Here is a 20,371-nt window from a genome sequence, read left to right as displayed (position 1 = left end):
TCTCACCACCTAATTGGATTTATAACACTGTAGGCAAGATCCTCCAACTGTTGTTTTTTAGCTAGGTTTTATTAACCTTTTCAATGTTTTTCACTGCCTTGAGTTATTTGTAAAATAAGGCAGGATATAAATATTTTCCCCCATAGTATGTCTTACTGTATTGTACTTACAAGTATTGCTGGCCCAATTGATAAAAGAAAGCGCAGGACCGTATTGGTTGGAAACATGCAGATAGACAGTGGCTAAAATGATGATCATGATGAAGTCTTACTAGCATTTCTGGGGAGCACTGTGGGAATTAAATCAGTAATATAATTAAGATGTTTAGTGCAAAGCAACTTAGGTGAGAACAAATTTGTCCAAGTTCTCTCAAGTTTGGAGATTCAAGTTATGTACATAGAAAAAGATTATTTATGTTGCATGTCTATTTTTAGGAGGAAATAGCAAGGAGTTTCTTTTGGGTGGTGCATCTCCCCTGGTCAATAAAACCTGTTAAAATCATAAGTGTGCCTGTGTCCAGAGTTTCTTCATATGCATTATTCGGGAAGTAGATTTCAAAATGTGAGTGACACTCTTTATCTACTGCAGGGGTTCTCAACCTTGGCAACTTTAAGACTTGTGGACTTCAATTCCCAGAATTCCTCAGCCAGCTTTGCTGGCTGATGAATTCTGGGAATTGAAGTCCACAAGTCTTAAAGTTGCCAAGGTTGAGAACTCCTGATCTACTGCATTAGAAAGATTACATTTTTACGCTTTCCCAAACAATTCAAGCCCGGCAGCGTCACGCTTTTTATCACTTAAAAGCGGAATAAGGTAAAATGGATTAAGAGCCACCAAACCATCCGGTTTCCCTTTCTGGAACGGAAGGAGGGAGGAAAAAGTTGCATCAACCCCTGCAGCAAACTACACACACGAAAAGCCTCCTCCGGACGGGGAAATTCAAAGATCCGCCGAGGGTACAAAAAAAAAAAAAAAAAAAAGGCTCCAACGCATCCCTGTACGCCAGTGTTTCTCAACCTTGACAATTTTAAGGCGTGTGGACTTCAACTCCCAGAATTCCACAGCCAGCTTTGCTGGCTGAGGAATTCTGGGAGTTGAAGTCCACACGCCTTAAAATTGTCAAGGTTGAGAAACACTGCTGTACGCAAAGAGGAACGAGAGAGACTCAGATCTCGCGATAATCGGGAGAAACGCGGCGCCCGGGAGACCGTTGCTCGGCAACGAGACGCGGGTAGCCGGGGTCGTCGGTAGTCTCCAGCCTCGCCGCCATGGATGCTGAGACGCTGCCTTACGCGCTGGACCTCGTGGCCAGCAGCGGGATATGCTTGAGCCCAGAGAAACGGGCCGCCTTGAGGAACTCCCTGCTGCTGGTGCGCAGGGACTACCGTTTCGAGCAGGTCCGCCTCTGGGGCCGCATCCAAGGCATCCGAGGAGCGTACTATATCGCCGAGGGTCTGGGACCAGACAGGGCTGGGATCAGAAGCCGGCTCTACAGGTGGGCGACCGCGGCCGGGAGGCCCGTATGCCTGCCTACCTCGAGGGTGATCTAGAGCAGGGGATCTGGTGGGGAGGGCGGGCTGCCCTAGACCAGGGCTTTTCAACCTTGTCACCCATTGTACCACTTTTAGGATATGGCAGTGGTGGCGAACCTATGGCACGCGTGCCAGAGGCGGCACTCAGAGCCCTCTCTGTGGGCACACGTGCCATGCCCCGGAGATGGCAACCGTCCCTCTTCAACCAGCCGCCTGCTAACTCGCTGAGGTCCCACATGGCCAGATGCATCCCAGCACCCATGCGCTCGCTGGCCTCTGTGTGCAGGGACCGATGGTGTCAGACAGCAGCCGCCCTGGCCCGTCTCACCTTGCCCAGTGACAATGGCACCCCCGCCTTGCCTCGCCTCACCCCGCACCTCGCCTCTGGCACAAGTGCCATAGGTTCGCCACTGCTCCACCTGCCAGAAACCCCCTGGATCTCCCCCAAATCCTGCCCGGCCCCCACAGGCATCCCTCCCCACGAGTAACACAAAGGTGATCATGCCCACCTTGGCCACACCCACCCAATCGGCCACGCCCACCCAGTGGGCCACGCCCACCTGGCACCCGGCGATAAATAAGTGGGTTTGGGTTGCAGTTTGGGCACTCGGTCTCTAAAAGGTTCGCCATCACTGGGATATGGCAACATCCGAGTACCACCAGTCGCCTAGCAAGGTGTCAAAAACTTGATGACCCCCCAAAAAAACCCAGAAAAAAAGTGATAAAGTACAGGTAGTCCTCGACTTAAAACAGTTCGCTTAGTGACTGTTCGAAGTTACAATGGCACTGAAAAAAGTGCCCCCCAAGCCACAGCCGAGCAAGACACCTGTCTGCCCACCCGGCGGCGCTCTTCCTCCTGTCCAAGGTTTCCATTGTTGTGGGCATTTCTGTTGAGGATTGGCAGCAGGGGTGGGGTGGGGGGGTGTTTGGTTTTTATTCCCCCCCCCCCCCGTCTGCTGGGTGGTTGCAGCAGGTTTTGGTCACTTCACATGACCCTGGGACACTGTGACCGTCATAAATATGAATCAGTTGCCAAGCATCTGAATGTAAATCACAAGACCCTGGAGATGCTGCAACATTCCAGCTGATCGGTGCTTCTTCTGGGCTCAGCAGAAGCACCAGGATCAGCGCCGAGCTCCAGCTGNAGCCCTGACAGCCCCGAAGTGCCGATCAGCTGGAAAGCGGCACTGATCCTGGCGCTTCCGCTGAGCCCTGACAGCCCTGCAGCTCCAGCCGTCTCTCGCTCAGGCTTGTGCGGTGCTGCCACCGGTTCAGCTCATTCCCCTCCCCTGCTACCACTTTTCTAGGATGGTCGTGTACCACCTGCCAGGTGCCAATGTACCACAGGTGGTACCCGTACCACCGGTTGAAAAGCCCTGCCCTAGACTTCCCGCGCTTGAACAGGGTACAGGTAGTCCTCGACCTATGACCACAACTGAGCCCAAACTTCATATTGCTAAGTGGGAAATTTGTTAAGTGAGTTTGGCCTTAAGTGAGTTTTGCCTCATTTCGTGACCTTTCTTGCCACGTTTGCTAAGTGAATCACTGCAGTTGTTAAATTAGTAACGCTGTTGTTCGGTGAATCTGGCTTTCCCATTGACTTGCCTTGTCAGAAAGTCACAAAAACATCCGAATGAAAAATCACGTGCCCATTGGGGGTGCTGCAAGGGTCCTGAGTGTGAAAAATGATCACAAGTCACTTTTTTTCAGTGCAGTTGTAACTTGGAATAGTCACTAAATGAACTGTTGTAAGTCTAGGACTACCTGTACTGGTTTTCTGAGAGGTGGATTCCTTGATAGGAGAAGCAGGACCTGTTGAATTTCTTACATTCTGGTTACCCAACAGGCAGAGGAGCCTTGTCAGGTGGAGAGAATGTTGCCAGGTACAAGTAACCTAGGCTTGCAACAGTTCATTTAGTGCAGTGGTTCTCAACCTTTTAAATGCCGTGACCCCCAACCGGTCGTACGTCGAGGACTAAACCGATCGTAAGTCGAGGACTACCCAACCAGTCGTAAGTCGAGGACTTTCCCTGCCCGGGAGCGCCGCGCATGCGTGGTTCCGCCCCCTGCGCCGGCTGAGGCATAGCTGGCAAGCGGCAGAGACGGAGCAGGCCGACCACCAGCCGGCCCAGCTCAAGGGAGGTAAGGCACCCGCCGGAAAAGGGAAAAAAAATGGCGGACAGCCTTGCTTGGCAACCCCCGTGAAATGGTCGATCGACCCCAAATGGGGTCGCGACCCATAGGTTGAGAACCACTGATTTAGTGACTGTTTGAAGTTACAACAGCACTGAAAAAAGTGACTTATGATCATTTTTCATACTTATACTGTTGCGGCATCCCCATGGTCATGTGATCAAAATTCAAATGCTTGGCAACTGACTCAGATATATGATGGTTGCAGTGTCCCAGGGTCATGTGAGAACCTTTTGCCACCTTCTGACAAGCAAATTCAATAGGGAAATCAGATTCACTTAACAAGCGTGTTACTAACTTAACAACTCCAGTGATTCACTTAACAACTGTGGCAAGAAAGTTTGTAAAATGGGACAAAATTCACTTAACAGATGTCCCACTTAGCAACAGAAGTTTTAGGCTCAGTTGTGCTCATATGTGCACACTTATGAGCACAAGTCGAGGACTGTCTGTAGCTGAAAAGGAACAATAGCAATCAGTATGCTTCTGGAGCTTCTGCTGTCCTAAAGAGCTGAAACTAGTGGACAAAAAATAACAACATAAAAATAAAAATATGATTAAAAAAGGAACTATTAAGAACTTCACTTTCTTTTTTAACAATGCCTATATGCAAAACCCAACTTCTCTTCAAGGACAGGATTTTCATTTGCAGTTTTTATTATTGACCCTGGAAGAATTAGGACCATTTTACAAATAATCAAACTATTTAAAAAAAATCTGTTAATGTGGGCTCAGTAGAACAATATAATTCACTCTGCGATGTGAAATGACAATACAGGTTTCTCTACCCAGGAATTGGATTCTGCCAATTGCTTTAAAAAAATAAAATCCATGATCAGGAATGATTTATTTATTAAGACCAGCCAAATATGAACAAAATTGTAACAATCATAATTTGTCATCAGTTCATCTTTTAAGCAGACAAAATATAAGGGGTGTGCAAATCTTCCCAGAATGGTGTTTTGCAATGGGTGGGAATGCATACAAAGAAACACTCTGTTTGTATCTTTCTTCCCAGGTTAAATGGATGCTTTGTAAGTTACCACATGTGCGTACTTGCATAATCATTTCATGTTATTTTTTTCCTTCAAAGAATTTAGTCAGGTCTAAAAGGTACTATAAAAAAGGAAGTGAGGCAGAAGATGGGGAGGCTTACATAATGTTGAAATCTTAAGATCTGTACAGTCAATCTTGGAACAGAAGAAAAGCTACGGGAAATGACTGATTTTCTGTAATTTTCCTATATTTAAACATTCAGTACTATATTCTTTTGAAAGAACCTTTGTGGATTATAAAAAGAACAAAAATAATTAGCAGTGTTGATTTTAGTAAAATAAGATTGATTTTGTTAAGGTGTTATATAAATAAAGGCAAATAAAAGCTTCATTGAATTGGTAGGGACATAGACTTGAAGGGTATTTAACATAAAATTAATGTTTCGATATGTTCTTTTCAGTGTTATGGTTTTGCTTTTAATGATTTTATGTAATTATTGAATATAATTGACACACACCCACATGTTAATAGATAAAACAAATGTTTATACAGGAATTTCAATATTCAGAGCACATATTTATACTAAGAAGTTGTAATCCCAACAACTACCATAAGGTCTAATACAATATCCCATAATACACTCTGGCAAATGAAGAGGAGTGGGGGCTGAGAGAATGGCTACCTACTTGATTCATGGCACCATTGCAGTTGAAATTGGGGTTGTTTGACTTAAAATTCAATCTGTGAGCCATTCATGCTGTTCCAAGTCTTTTCTGATATTCTATTCTGTCCTACTCCCCACTGCAATTCTGCTTGTCAGCTGTTCCTTTGACAATTTTAATGGGATTTTTGATAGACCCCATAAATGTCTATAAAGAAGTTTCTGATTTGTTTTCCTTGTTTAATGATACTAAACTCATTTGGTTTTTTTGTTGGGTGGATAGCTTGAATGGTGTGGATTGGAGTCTTCTGCCACCCCCCTCAGAAGAAATTATTGCAATGACTGCAGGATTAAAGGGACGTTTCCAAGGGGACCCATCTTATGAGTATGAATCCCCTGAGAAAAAAGAAGAAGGTGAAAGACCATATGAAGAAGAAATTGGAGTAAGTCAAGGAAGTGATGTTTTGATCTTTGTACATAATTATTTATGAATATTCTATATCATTTGTATGGTTTTTTTTAAAAAAATATTTATTATAATGTTCTTTTCATCATGCTTTTGGTGCATTTCTATCTCATCCTTTGTCTAACCTAATTAGAGAATGTGGGATTCCCATTAACCTTTCAGATATTTGTCAAACATTCTTTGCCTCAAGAATGAATTACAGTACTTAAGAATGCAGTACATGTTTTACATTTATTTTGCTATAGATGAAATGTTATTTTTGAACTTGGTTTCAGTGACATCCTGTAAATTAAACTAGTACCATAGGCTTAGGCAAAGATTTAATTTTCCATCCATTCTTTTTTCTCTCAGTGATCTTAAGGCAGAGGTACAGTGAAGTCCAATGGTCACATTAAAGCTTGGGGTGACTCCAGAGCTTTTTTTTTTTTTTAAAGAAAAAAAAGGGAAAAAAATGGAGCATAGGGAAATCCAGAGAAATTACGGTATATATAGCCTGAATAGTCTTTTGCCTATCCTCCTTCCCCACTTCCAATGTTTAAAAATATTAAATTTAAAAATAGACATTCTCTTGATCCTTTCCTTCAAGGAAGAAAACTTGTCTTTAAATTAGAGGTTCTGTCCTGCTAACTATTTGTTTCCTTCCTTCCACTCTCAAAAACCAACACATGTACAAAGAAATTTAAAAAAACGGCAAATGCGTTAATTGGCTGTGGGAAATTCAAGATATGTCTTCCATAACTGAATTCTTGGGTGCTGCTGGCCTTAAAAGAACTGATTATATAAAAATCTAGTTGACTGAGAAGATAGTTCTGTTTGCTGTTTCCTCTTTATTTTTCACATTCTTTATCCAGTTACAGATGGAAGAAATAAAGAGCAGGCATTGGTAGGCACACTCAGAATTTGGGTATTTTAGACTCTCACCCACACATTTGCCAGCAGCAATTTTGCAGAATAACGTAACAAACAAACAAGAAAAGACTGTGTTCTCAATGATGTCCTTTTTTGGAGGAAGAAAAAGATTTGTAGGCAGAACATGACCCCCTTTCCCCAAAATGAAAAAAAAAATCCTTTATTTGTATCATTTCTAAATTGTTAAAGATTTATTATAATGATAGTTGGTTTATTATCATGGTTGGCACATAGTCAGCCAGTGGTTTAGACTGGATTTTTTTTTGTCTTATCGACAATTGTTAAGTCTGGGTTCTTATTATTATTCAGATGGTTCACATGTATTATGAGCTTCATAGTGATGAAACCACAAATAGCTATCTGCTATTTTGGCTAATTATTTGGGATAAAATTGCACAAAAATAAAATTACTAAAATAATGGGAAGTACATTTGTTCTTGTTTTTTTCCATTGTTAGCAATTTCATGTTGATGTTTACTCCAGAATGACTAATACTAGGCAAATGGGTGTTGTCCACAAAACTTGAGAATTACGTTTCTGACTAGATGAATAGCTATTCTTACAAATAGAAGGAATGGAGATCAAAATATGCAATTATTTTGTTCTGGACTGGGGAATCTCTGGCCTATGTAGGTTTCTACATGGAAATTCTACAATTCACTACTGTAGATTCTTTTTCTCTCCAGGTACAAGATTTTCACCTCAGATTAGCAGCAGAGACAATATTTTCTTCAAAGTACTCAGAAGGAGAAACCTTTTGAGTGCTGAGCAGGGAAAATGAGATGCTTATTTTTGCAGCAGTAATGAAAGAATAATTCCTTATGGATTTTCATTGCACAGGGAGAAGAGTTGTGAATATGATTGCTTTAAGAGATGGGAGATTACAAGAGGTTTTAAACTCACGTCTAGCCCTCACATTTAGCCCTACATCATTTGGCAGGGTAGAATTGGGCATTTTTCCCTTCAGCTAGATTTTCTTCCCCACCCTGAGTTATTCTTAATAGTCACAAACCTATTAATCAGATATGAGAAAACATGTTGAAATGACTGAATGTGAATGGAAACTTGATACTTTCAATACAAACACGTTCAAGCTGACTTTAGTTATAGATTTTTTTCTAAGGCTTACATTTTTTCTGATGAATAATGGATAACTAAGTAAGATCCTTATTCACTGAGCTTACAGTTTACATAATATGGATGGAAAAGCATTGAAGAAAAATACAGAATATGAGGTATACAATATATTACCTTTAGTCTGAATATTAATTTCTCAGTACTTTCCAAGGATTGTTATAAAACACAACACATTACATTTACTCATGTTATAATTAAGGTCCACATCATTCAAACCAAATCTACATTATATTTAATTGGGATAATGGAAAAACTATTTTTAATGGGTGTGTCTAAAATAAAGTTTCTTTCATTCTCCCCTGAAATACTCAGAAATGAGTAAAGTTAGGGAAAAAATTAGCCTGCAATCTTGATTTGATTTCTCTTTCTTTAAAATATTTAAAATATTTTGGTTAATATTGTATTCTACATTTGTATTTGATATAAAAGGAAAATAATTTTTAAATGTAAAATGACTGAATTTTTATATTTGCCTTAGAACTCCTTAGTGCAGTGTATAAATGCAAGTTATCTATTTTTTGCATCAATCAATATCAGAAATTCCTGTGACCCGGTGTATATTTACTTCATTTTTGTCTACTTTTCTGTTAAAATAGCACTAACAATTACTCAACATACATTTTTAGATGTAGACAATCATAATTAATGTAAAATCAAGTATAAATGAAGTATATTGAGAAATAAGTCACATTCATCAGATAAAACCAACATCAGTTTAAACCAAGGCCAACAGAGTTAACCAGGCCTTTGATGAATGTGGATTTCAAAATGTGGCAGCCGCTACTGAGATATCCTTTCTCCTATTCCTGCTAAGTTTGCTTCTGTTGGTCCCTACTTTCTCTACATTTTAAAAAACCTAGTCAGGTTCCTATAGGAAATTGATCTTTTATATAGCCTGATCATAAGCCTACAAGTTGTCCTTGACTTACGACCACAGTTGAGCCCCAAATTTCTGTTGCTAAGGAAAACAGTTGTTAAGTGAATTTTGTCTCATTTTACAACCTTTCTTGCCACAGCTGTTAACTGAATCACTGCAGTTGTTAAAGTTAGTAACACGGTTATTAAGTGAATCTGGCTTCCACATTGACTTTGCTTGTCAGAAGGTCTCAAAAGGTGATCACGTGACCCCGGGACACTTCAACCATCATAAATATGAACAAGTTGCTAAGCATCCAAATTTTGATGGAGATGCTGTAACGGTTGTAAGTGCGAAAAATGGTCATAAGTCACTTTTTTCAGACTTCAAATGGTCACTAAGCGAATGGTTGTGAGTTGAGGACTGCCTGTATTTAGTATAATTAGCAATTTGTATCTGAAAATGAATCCGTACTCCACAAAACTTTTATAATGAGGATATCACGTTCTCCTTATAAGTGGCCCTAATGAGTTATCTGTGTGAATGATGATGGACAAATTAAAGTTTCTGCAGACATCCCGTGTTGATTAGACACAACTTTAAAATAGTATTCTGAAGAGTTTACTAGTTTTGTGTCTGGATTTGAAATCTCAGTTTCGCTCATGATTTTTATTAGGTGATATTCCACCTTCCCATTTCAGTTTTCTATTTGCAGAATGGGATTTAAATTATCCCTGTCTATTAGATGTAAGGATTAAAAAATAATGAAAAGACTCTGATAATTTGCAGAGCTAGGCACTAAGAGTGATAAATAAAAATGACTTGCGTGTTTTATAGCAGTTGTAATTAATTCCCTTTGGGAGGTGATTATGGGAATTTGTTTCTGCTATCTACAGCTCATAGACACAGTGAACATCAATTTATTACATAGATGAAACGATACTGGCAGACAATATTTTAGCAAATAATAGCACAAGAACTTTGCAGAATACCAATATGTTCATTAATGGGCTATAGGTGACCTTGGAATACCACTTCATTACTGTTTGTATTGAAAGACTGTTTACAATGCCTTGGTAAGGCCACACTTGGAATACTGCATCCAGTTTTGGTCACCGCGATGTAAAAAAGATGTTGAGACTTTGGAAAGAGTACAGAGAAGAGCAACAAAGATGATTAGGGGACTGGAGGCTAAAGCATATAAGGAACGGCTGCTGGAATTGGGTATGTCTAGTTTAATGAAGAGAAGGACGAGAGGGGANTCTCACTGAATATTTGTATTGCTTCTTGTGGAAACACAGCTAAGTACTATTTGTAATCTCATGGAATACTTTTCTCCATAATACTCCATAATTGTATTTTCCTTTCCATTTGTAATATAAATAAGGTATTTAAGAAGGAACAAAGTCACTTCATGTTCACTAATGTTTTTGCAATGAAAACATCTTAAATACAGTAAATATATTTGAATATATCTACGTCTAAGTTCATTAAGAGGGAGATATACTCATTTTAAACAGAATTAATATGATTGTTCTAATTAACTTTTTCATTAGTAACCTGGGAATAATAATAACAATAACGTATTAACTTTTTATGCTGTCTGATTTCCAGTGACTCTAGGCAGTTTTCATACCTATTAGATTGAAGGAATATTATTCTGTCCCAAGTCTCATTCTTATGAAATATAGGGAATAGATTTTAATGTTTGCTTTTTCTTATAGCCCTTGGTCAAGGAGGAGATCCGTCTGGTAGCCACAATACATCAGATAGATCAAGAAGTTGGTATTGTTCCACGGGGCGCATATGTAAAATCTCCACTTGGACCCGTGCATGTGAACAGGAGCTTTGAAGGTAAATCTGTGTGAGGACACTTCCATTGTCTTTGAACTCTAAAATGACTATAATCACGCATGTTGGGTTTTTAAAATTTTGTTCAACAGTCATTCACAACTCATATATGACAGACATACCCATGCACATGGCAGATACACAAGTTATGTATTGTGCATATAAGGAAGCAGGATGTGTGTAAAACACACATAAAAATGTCATGTTTTTAGAATAGGAAAGGCTAAGTTATTGCTGCTACTCAGTTTTTTTATGTACATAATAAGCATAATGGAAATAGAAATGTTAGCATTTAGAGTTTCTCCACATCGTTCTTCACTTTCAGTGCACAAGAGCAAAGTGGAAAGATATGAATATCAAGCCATGCAGTTAGTTTCCAACTTCTGCTCCATGGTTTATAAGTTCATGTCTAACATGTTTATTGGTTTGAAATCTTGGTGGCTGTTGTTGTATGGAACCCTCATGAGGAAAGGGCATTTTTTTCTTTAAACCACATTGACCTTTCTCATTTAACAGTTTGGAGGCATGCACTACTCTTTTCTTTTGTTCTTGCAAAATGCACACACACACACACACACACAAACACTCAGACTTTTTTTAACCATCTCAGTTGCAGTGTCTGTGTATTGTGCAAATAAACAAAAAAATGAAAAGATCTAAATAGAAGCTCCTCTTTCACCCCAGTGTTGTAAGCTACTGTGAAGAAAAGAGGGAAAAAAGAGGGACATGCAGTCTGAACTCCTTGTTTATTATCTGGCAACAGTAGCCATAAAATAAGGGGGAAAAGGCACCCTTCTCCAAGTTCACGTTTTTTGCTCAAGACATTCTAGCTATTCTAAGAAGTGCTGTTACCATGCTGACTAGGTTACAGTAGCGCACTGGGAAACTCTGAATTCTCTTGTATACGAGAGTGTAAAGCAGGGGTATGCACACAGCTCTTTTCAGATATTTTGTGTTACGTAGCTCCAGCTGATGAGAAGAAACATGGAATTTGTCCCAAACATCTGGAGGGCAATAAGTTCCCTCTCTCTACAGAATATAGTCTTATATGTCATGAGCTATCCTATGCTAATGAGTACTGTTTTCCATCTAACAACGTACAGGCTTAGCTGGATGTTCACATTTGCTGAGCTGACATAAACTTAGCCGGGAAATATGTGTCTTCTCCTCTCAGCTCTTTTATGGCATGGGTTAGAAGGGCCCCTTCTTAACTTTTACGGGTGGAGATTAGGGCTGCAGAGTGATATCATTAATAGGTCAGGATGGCTTTTTAGCAGAAGAGTTTGGGAATTTCCTTATTTTTAGTGATTATATTCCTATTTTACAGTTAATATAGTTTTCATATTTTCCCATGTCAAAAGGGTGGGAAGCTGTCCATGTTGAGTTTTCACAGCCGGAGAGATCTCTGAGGCGCAAAAATGTCCTCTGAGTTTAGGTATTGCAACATTTTGTGTATGCTTCAGAATTCTGTTGGACTTTACCACTGAAAGATTTTTGTCGATCAACTCAAATTCTTAATGTGAATGAAATTGCTTAAAACGTCTCACCACCCATTTCTAATTATTTGTCCACTTACATAAATAATACCATCAGTGCCTCGGGTATTGTGGAAAAAATAAGAGGGAGAAGCCTTATGTATACAAGCCTTAAGTTGTACAAGTGAAGCAATCAATTAATCAAATAAAATGCCTAAATATTTCATAGGTCAATTAAGAAAGTGAACTTGCTGTAAGTTTGAAGAATGGAAATACATTACTAAAAGAGACTACTGAGGAGTACTGATTTCCTTTTTTCACTTTCATCAATAGGTTTGTCCCTAACAGAAGCAAAAAAGTTAAGCTCCTATTTTCATTTTACTGAGCCTGTAAAATTGAAGAATAAAACTCTGCTGGAAAAAGCTGACTTGGATCCAGCAATTGACTTTTTGGATTCTCTCGAACATGATATCCCTAAAGGTAGGAAAAAGTATTATCCCAAATGCAAACTGGAAAAGACAGTGGGTGGCACTTGGGGCCTAGTAAAGAAGAGAGATTTGCCTTTTGTTGTGTAAACGAAATAATGATTATTTCATATGTTTCACTCAATGTGTTTTAGCCGTTTAGCTTTTTGGATTAACCTGCAATTCTCTTATCCTTAAACTGAAATTGGAGAGGAATGCACAGGACAATACAGGTGCATATAACTAAATTTATTTTTTGGCTCAGGCTGAATTGAGTGGGAATTTGTGTGTGTAATATTCCCATTTTTAAAATTTATTCCTCTCTCAGTATATGAATTTACTTTGAAGAGGCACGACTGTCTTTCATTACAACAATTCTCAAAATAAAAAAAATAATCAAATAATATATTTTACGCTATACAAAATCTTGTAGAAGAGCCCACATGCTTTACAGAAGACTATCTTTGAATTGTTAAAACAGCTTGGTGTGGCAGCTTCAGAAGATTCAGTAGTTGTCTTAATATTTATCTGTATGCACATTGACACATTTACTAGAAAAGTTTCGGAAATTGCTGAGCCTTTTACAGGTCACATCTGTTTTAGCACTTTAAGGAAAGGTGCTATATAGTGCTAGTATATTTTGTTAAATACCGCTTTCAAATACTTTCACCTCCCTGTATACTTTTTTCCTAAATAAAATAACTAAACAATAACGAGTAAATCAGATTCCACAGACAAAAATAGGTAATGCATGCAAAAACTAAAATGCTGCACCAGTGTTCATTAAAGATTTAAAAAATAATCACAAAATCATTTTTAAACAAAAAGAAATAATTTGATGAAATGAAAACCATCAGGAAATAGATGGGCTTATATTGTCATTTTTGAAATAATTTGTAACTTGAAAGCTGTGTCCAAAAAGTACAGGTAATCTTCAACTTATGACCACAATTGAGCCCAAAAATTATGTTGCCAAGTGAGACATTTGTTAAGTTAGTTTTGCCCCATTTTACAACCTTTTTGCTACAGTTGTTAAGTGAATCACTGCGGTTGTTAAGTTAGGCATATGGTTGTTAAGTAAATCTGGCTTCCCCATTGACTTTGCTTGTCAGAAGGTCACAAAAGGTGATCACATGACCCCCAGAACACTGCAATGGTCATAAACATGAGTTAGTTGCGAAGCATCTGAATTTTGATCATGTGGATGCTGCAATGGTCCTAATTGTGAAAAACGGTCATAAGTCCCTTTTTTCAGTGTGGTTGTAACTTTGATGGTCACTAAATGAACTGTTGTAAGTCGATGACTGCTTGTATATGTTATGGGTAGCAGTGTGCAAAAATAGACATGTTGAAAAGTCACACATAAACTTAGGAGAATTAGATACAGTACCAATTTTATACAAAACTGAACAGAATCTACTTCAGGATCGAATTAAATTGAACTGCACATTCCTTTTTTTATATAATAACAACATAAATGATCAGTGCGGTGAGTTTTTAAACAAATGCCATACAAAGCCTGTCACATCTTTTCATTGGGTAGTTTTGTCTGCTTCATGTGTCAGCACCCTGAGCTGTTTAAACTGTTATGTTTCCTCCTAATTAGGAAGGGGTTGTAGCAGCCGGTGTCCTGCTGTGTGAGATAAGACTACCAGTGATAGAGGAGCTTTTATGAGCATTTTACATGCCCCTTCCATCCAATATTGCTTTGTCTTATCTAAATGTGGTCTTGTTAACTCTAACCTTCTATCTTGAGGTTTGGTTCAAACTTTTCTTTGATGAACTATTGCACTTAGCTACACAGTTGGCAATCTGCAGCAGTCTGAGCAGTGGAGAATTGTGACCATACACTTGCTATGGTATGCAAAAATTGTAGTTCCTACTGCAAGGCAATGAAAATCCATGGTTATTTAACCAATGCCACTCCGTGTGCTTCCTTGACTATATTTAATAAGATGTTAAAGCAAGATGCTCATAGACTTGAATTATGAACGCTAAGTTTAGGGTAGGGATTTGATTTTGTAGCAAAGATTTTTTTCTTTGTCTCTGATTTTTTGTTTCATTCTTTTTACTTGGCAGCTGTATTACATTTAGCAAACTTATGACATTTCAAAGTTTGTTTGAAACAATTGTTTTTATTTCAGGTTGTTTGTTTATGAGCTGAAACTGGTAAATTGGAATTAGGGATAATTTTAAATTTTAAAACACTTTAAGGGATAGATTTTTGCCTTTAGATATTATTGCAAAAAAGTAGAAAGAGAAATAAAAGTTATCATAGTGAATCATTGTCTCTTTTAAAAGATTTAGACCAGGGGCCCCCAATCCCTGGTCCATGGACCGGCACCAGGCCATGGCATGCCAGAAATCAGGCCGTGCAAACAAGTGAAGCCCTATCCGCAGGATGCAGACAGTATGAGAAACCATGCCCCCTTTGATCTATAGAAAAACCTCTCTTAATGGAACCAGCTCCTGGTGCCCAAAAGGTTGGGGGCTGCTAATTTAGACCTTCCCCTACCATTTTTGACCAGAGTGATTTTTCACCCCACCATTCTTTTTAATATCACAAACTTGTCTGTCTCCTGAGGAGGGATTATTATAATGAATTATGTAATGTAACATAATGTAATGTAATACAATACCATATGATATGATATGATATATGATAGATAGGATAGATAGTACTACTGCCAGATGGATTTGCAGTTGGCTGACCAACCACAGCATATGGTCCTCAATAGAACTACATCTATATGGAAGGAAGCGTGGAGTACCTCAAGGTTCTGTCTTGGAACTAATGATCTTCAACATCTTCATAAATGACCTAGATGAGGGGATTGAAGGGGCACTCATCAAATTTGCAGATGACACCAAGCTAGCTAGAACTGCTAATCCTTTGGAAGACAGACTGAAGGTTCAGAAGGATCTTGACAGACTTGAGCATTGGGCCCTATCCAACAAGAAGTTCATTGATGAGAAAAGAACCCCTTACTTTTCTCACCACTGAACTGCATCTTTGGAAGATAGACTTAAGATTCAGAAGGATTTTGATAGATTTGGGCATTGGACTGTATCCAACAAGATGCAGTTTAGTGATGAGAAAAGTAAGTTTGTGCACTTAGGCAGGAAAAACCAAATGCACAGAATAGGCAGTACCTGTCCCAACAATAATAACTTACCACGTAAGTATGAGCCAGCTGTGTGCTGCAGCTGCCAGAAAAGTCAATGCGGTCCTAGGCTGCATCAACAGATACAGCATCAGGAACATGAGAAGTGATAGAACCACTCTATACTGCATTAGTAAGACCATACTTGGAATACTGCATCCAGTTCTGGTCACCATGATGCAAAAAAAGATGCCGGGGCCCCAGAAAGAGTGCAGAGAAGAGCAACAAAGATGATCAGGGATCTGGAAGCTAAACCGAAAGATGAACGGCTAAGGCAATTAGATATGTTTAGCCTAACAAAGCATCTGACAAGAAGACAAGAAGCAATGGGTGGAAGTTAGAGATACAGTTTGGAACTAAGGAGAAATTTCCTGACAGTGAGAACAATTAGTTAATGGAACAGCTTGACTTCCGGAGTTGTGGATCCTCCATCTCTGGTGGTTTCAAGAAAGGATTGGACAACCATTTGTCCAGGATGGAATAAAGACTCCTGCCTAGGGCAGGAGGTTGGACTAGAAGACCTCTGAGGTCCCTGCCAGTTCTGTGATTCTACAAAAATCTAATCTAATCTAATCTAATCTAATATCTAATCTAATCTAATCTAATCTAATCTAATCTAATCTAATCTAATCCTTCCATCCAGTATAAAGCTTATCATGTTTAAGTTTATTTGCTTGTTCATATCTTGTGACATAACAGAGGAATTGCATTTTACATGACCCAGACATTGTTTACTTGATGATGAACTATACAGATTTTGGAAGCAAAATGCTGGAGTGAGAAAGAAAAATATCTCCACATCAATCTTTATGACTTTAAGCAAGGCTTCCATCGTTGATACTGCTTTGTACAGATGATATTATATGATAAATAGCGTGGGTTTTGTAAAATTATATAGGGTAACTCGCAGTCAACATTCATTCATGTTATCATAAATACATAACCAAAGATATATTCAGATTGATGGGGAAAGAACCATATATATTTTTTTTGAAAAAAATGGGAAATTGTGTGAAAGCAAAATTTTCTTCTCTATATTTTCCTCAAAGAAAAACCTTTGCAGGAAGGTCTAGGAAAAAAATTGCAGAGAAATGATCATGGAATGGTGGCTTCTGTGTCTGGGAGAATGTAAACATGTCTCACTACAGAGCTATGAAATCTGAAATATGAGAAGCAGATTCAGCAAACGTAGGCTTCCTATGGATGTTTTGTTTCTCAAATGTAGCAGATGTGAGAATCACTTCACAATGCTAAACATATGGTGCAATTTTGTACTGTACAAATTGCTGACCTGGGTTTTGTCTACAGTTAAGTTGGCATGCTTTTAGAGTTAGTCTCAGGATATAGATCTTCCTAAGATACATGTGGCAGTAGTTCAATACAGTACTATATTTTAATAATAGTCCCTTTGAACTATATATGACTTGTGCATATGCCAGCTCTTTCCAAACTAGGGAAAGATGATGAACATACTGTAGCTCATTACGAGAACTTAATTCTGGTTTCAGATTGGCATTACTCTTTTTTCCAGGCCTCTGAGAATTAGCTGAATTGTATAATATTGGACTACCGACAGGAGGGGCCAAGTCCTTTCTTTTAGGAAGTGTTATCTGGTGGGGGTTCAGGAAGAGGGTCTTTCCATCACAGTGCCTGCCCTTTGAAACATCATTCCCCCCCAGAAATTATATTGACTCCAACCCTATTGGCCTTTTGTAAGGCCATAAAGGCATGGGCGTGGAGTGGAGATCAGGACATGTGGCAATGGCTGTGTTGGTTTATCATTAGTACTTTTGTTTTTTTTTTTAACATTGGCTGTTAAGTCTGTTCTTTTTTTTTTATTATTTAACATTTTTTTTTCATGCTGATAGCTGCCCAAAATAATAAATGTGAGGTAGGTGGCTATGGAAATTGAGAAAATAATAAATAGATAAATACATTTACATTCATGTATCTAGCGATGAATGGACTGTTTGGTGGATTTTCTTCACATATTTACCAAGCCTTTCCGATGCTGTTTTTCTGGATCCTGCAAAAGCCACAAGTGCTGGGAGGACCGAGGCTGAGAAACATGAACCTGCTTTATCTCTAAGCATTAGCACAGCTAATTAATTCCCCTTCAAAGCCCCCCCCCTCCTAGAGTGATTAATCCCCTATCAAGCTCTGTCTCCAGCCATTCAAGAGGCCTCAGTCTGCCAAGGTATTTACGGCCTCCTAGCCAGCAAGCAGACGGCAAGGCATCTTGTTATCGGGATTGGATGGAAGTGGTTCCAAGACAAATGGCCGCCTATCTCCCAAGTGGCCTTGCAAAACCCAACAAAGTGCTGTGCTGTGCTGGCCACCTACTTTCCTCGTCCTCCTCTCTCTGCTAACGTTTCACAGATGTGACCCGAGCCTTCCCCCTTCATAGTTGAACACTAAGCAGCACCTCCACAATCCAGTGAAAGAGCCAAGGCACTTTACTTTTGAGCCTGCCAAAAGCCACCACGGGGACGAGACCCTTTCAAGTTGTTTTATGAAACTAAAAGGGCCTGTAATGGATGAGGGCAAAATAATTGTGTTGGGGAAATAACAGAACTGGGAAGGGGGATGAAGCTGGAAAGATGGAGTGGAATTAGGGTCAGAGGAAAAGCGAATCCGGTGCATTTGTCAGTGGAGAAGGGCAGCATTCAGAATCTGTACTTTTAAAAAAACTTGGAAAGGGTTCAACACTAAACAAAAAAGAAAAAATCCATGAAGCAGTGCCAGGACCCACGGATATGAGTTGCTGAAGTAGCAAACTCATTCGACGGTTTAGAAAATAAATTATTCCCCAGACTGGTGGGATATAATAATCTGGCTACTGGCCAAGATAGCAGGTAAAATGGATTTTGTCTTTCCTTTTCCTCTTGTCTTCCAACTGTTTAAACTTTGGGCTGCTATACCAACCAACTCCGGTAGGGGGCACTGTGGTGCCAGGCTCAATAGCACTGCAGGAAGAAACCCTAATGAAGTAATATGAGAAAGTTTTGGACTCTTTAGTGAGGTGAAGACAGAGGAACCAGACTGTGTGTGGTATATATTGACCTCTTGAACTATGGATATGGAGAGGAGACTGTCAGCTCCGCTGGAGCTCACACAATTTTCAAAAAGGCGTATTGGCCTTTTCAGTAGATTTCTTAGTACCAACAGTTTATCTGTTCGGATCAGGATCTCCCATGATTTTTCTTATCAAAGGCCTCACACTCATCCTCTTCCTGCCAAGAAACTGTGTCTGTACTGACATTTTGCTATTCTACACTGATCATAGGGTGTTCCCTGGAAGTGTGATTTTTTTTGGTCTGGAATCAGTCCTTATGGAACACAGTAATATGAACAGAACCAGTTAGAATTACTGTTTTTTGTTTTTCTAACCACCTATATTTTTCCTGCACTATTGAATATTTGAGGACACAGATATGGTATTATTTTAGCATTTCAAGAATATAGCTGCAGATTATTTTTCATATTTTAATTAAAGGGATTTAACTGACCCTCTGCCAGATATATACCAGGATTCCTGGTTCACATTTTCTTTTCTTTCAGTGTTGTTATACAATTGAAGTGTCTCTTCAAATATTAGGTAAATCTAACATTTGCCATTGTTTCTGATTCAGACTGATGTTATAAGCAGATGTGCTGAAAAACGACTCCATCATTCAACTGGAGATGATGGACATTTGGAGGGCACAGGTTGATCACCTCTGTATAAAGGAATCTATTGTGATGTTAGCTTGATTATTTAAAATATATCAAGTACGTTTGTCAGCTGATTTCTGTGTGATCTCATTTATTTTTTTAAAGTAGTTTATTATTTATTATTATACCACCTAATAAGAGATAATAACTAACATTGAAAAATGCAGAGGGAAAAAACTATATGGGATGTAATTCAAAGGAAAGCCTTAATATGACTCAGTGGATTATTTTTATATGGATGGCATTCCAAGACCAATTTCATCCATGTGTTTTGTTGAGCATGACAAACAAAAATAGGATTCACTCATTGCTTTCAAATCAGAATTTTTAAAACCACAACACAACTTAATGCAATGAATGGACATAGTTATTGAATGGTCTTGATTTTAGTCTTGGCAGTATATTCACAACATTTCAAGAATAGACATAACAGGACTGCTGTGAAAATTAATGTTCTGGGAGTAAGTCATATCTGAAACTCATTTTTACAATTTATTATATATTCTGATATGATGTAATAGAAATGAAAGAACAATACCTTATCGGCACAGATTTAGAGATTCTTTAAAAGAAAAAAGGCTACCACAATATTTGGTGTAATAAAGGAGAGATTAAGGTCAGGTTTATGTACATGATATAAAATAGAGAACTAAAATGAAATTCCCATTAAATATCCAAGCAACAGGCTGCCATAAAATGGACAGATATTTTTTTTGTGTTTAAAATTTTTTATTGTTTTTATCATAGAAAAAAAAAATACATCACAGATATTACACAATGTTATATCCCATCCCCCCACCCCCCGGACTTCCCAAACCAACCTAGGCTAATATTCAAATACAAGTACACAAATATTAATATCTCTAACTCCAAAGTCTAAACTTAAACAATCCATCTCCTCCGTGTTAATAAAAATTATTCATTTAGTTAGTTCTTCAAATATCCAAAATCTT

At 38.7% G+C, this 20,371-nt stretch overlaps 1 protein-coding gene across 1 annotated transcript in view; it reads left to right on the top strand.

Annotated features, from left to right (window-relative positions):
- Positions 1 to 1,268: 1,268 nt before the first annotated feature.
- RSPH9 (radial spoke head 9 homolog) overlaps positions 1,269 to 20,371 on the top strand; it is a 32,414-nt gene continuing 13,311 nt past the window's right edge. The window contains exons 1-4 of the mRNA XM_015817996.1: positions 1,269 to 1,495; positions 5,666 to 5,825; positions 10,475 to 10,604; positions 12,410 to 12,556. Of these exons, the coding sequence (XP_015673482.1) occupies positions 1,269 to 1,495; positions 5,666 to 5,825; positions 10,475 to 10,604; positions 12,410 to 12,556 (664 nt within the window). The remainder of the gene's footprint in view (positions 1,496 to 5,665; positions 5,826 to 10,474; positions 10,605 to 12,409; positions 12,557 to 20,371) is intronic.

Source organism: Protobothrops mucrosquamatus, unplaced genomic scaffold (genome assembly GCF_001527695.2).
Source record: "Protobothrops mucrosquamatus isolate PMUCROS unplaced genomic scaffold, P.Mucros_1.0 scaffold_133, whole genome shotgun sequence".
Classification (NCBI taxonomy): Eukaryota; Metazoa; Chordata; class Lepidosauria; order Squamata; family Viperidae; genus Protobothrops; species Protobothrops mucrosquamatus.
The sequence above is the reverse complement of the archived record's forward strand: the minus strand, read 5'-3'. Positions and strand labels throughout refer to the sequence as shown.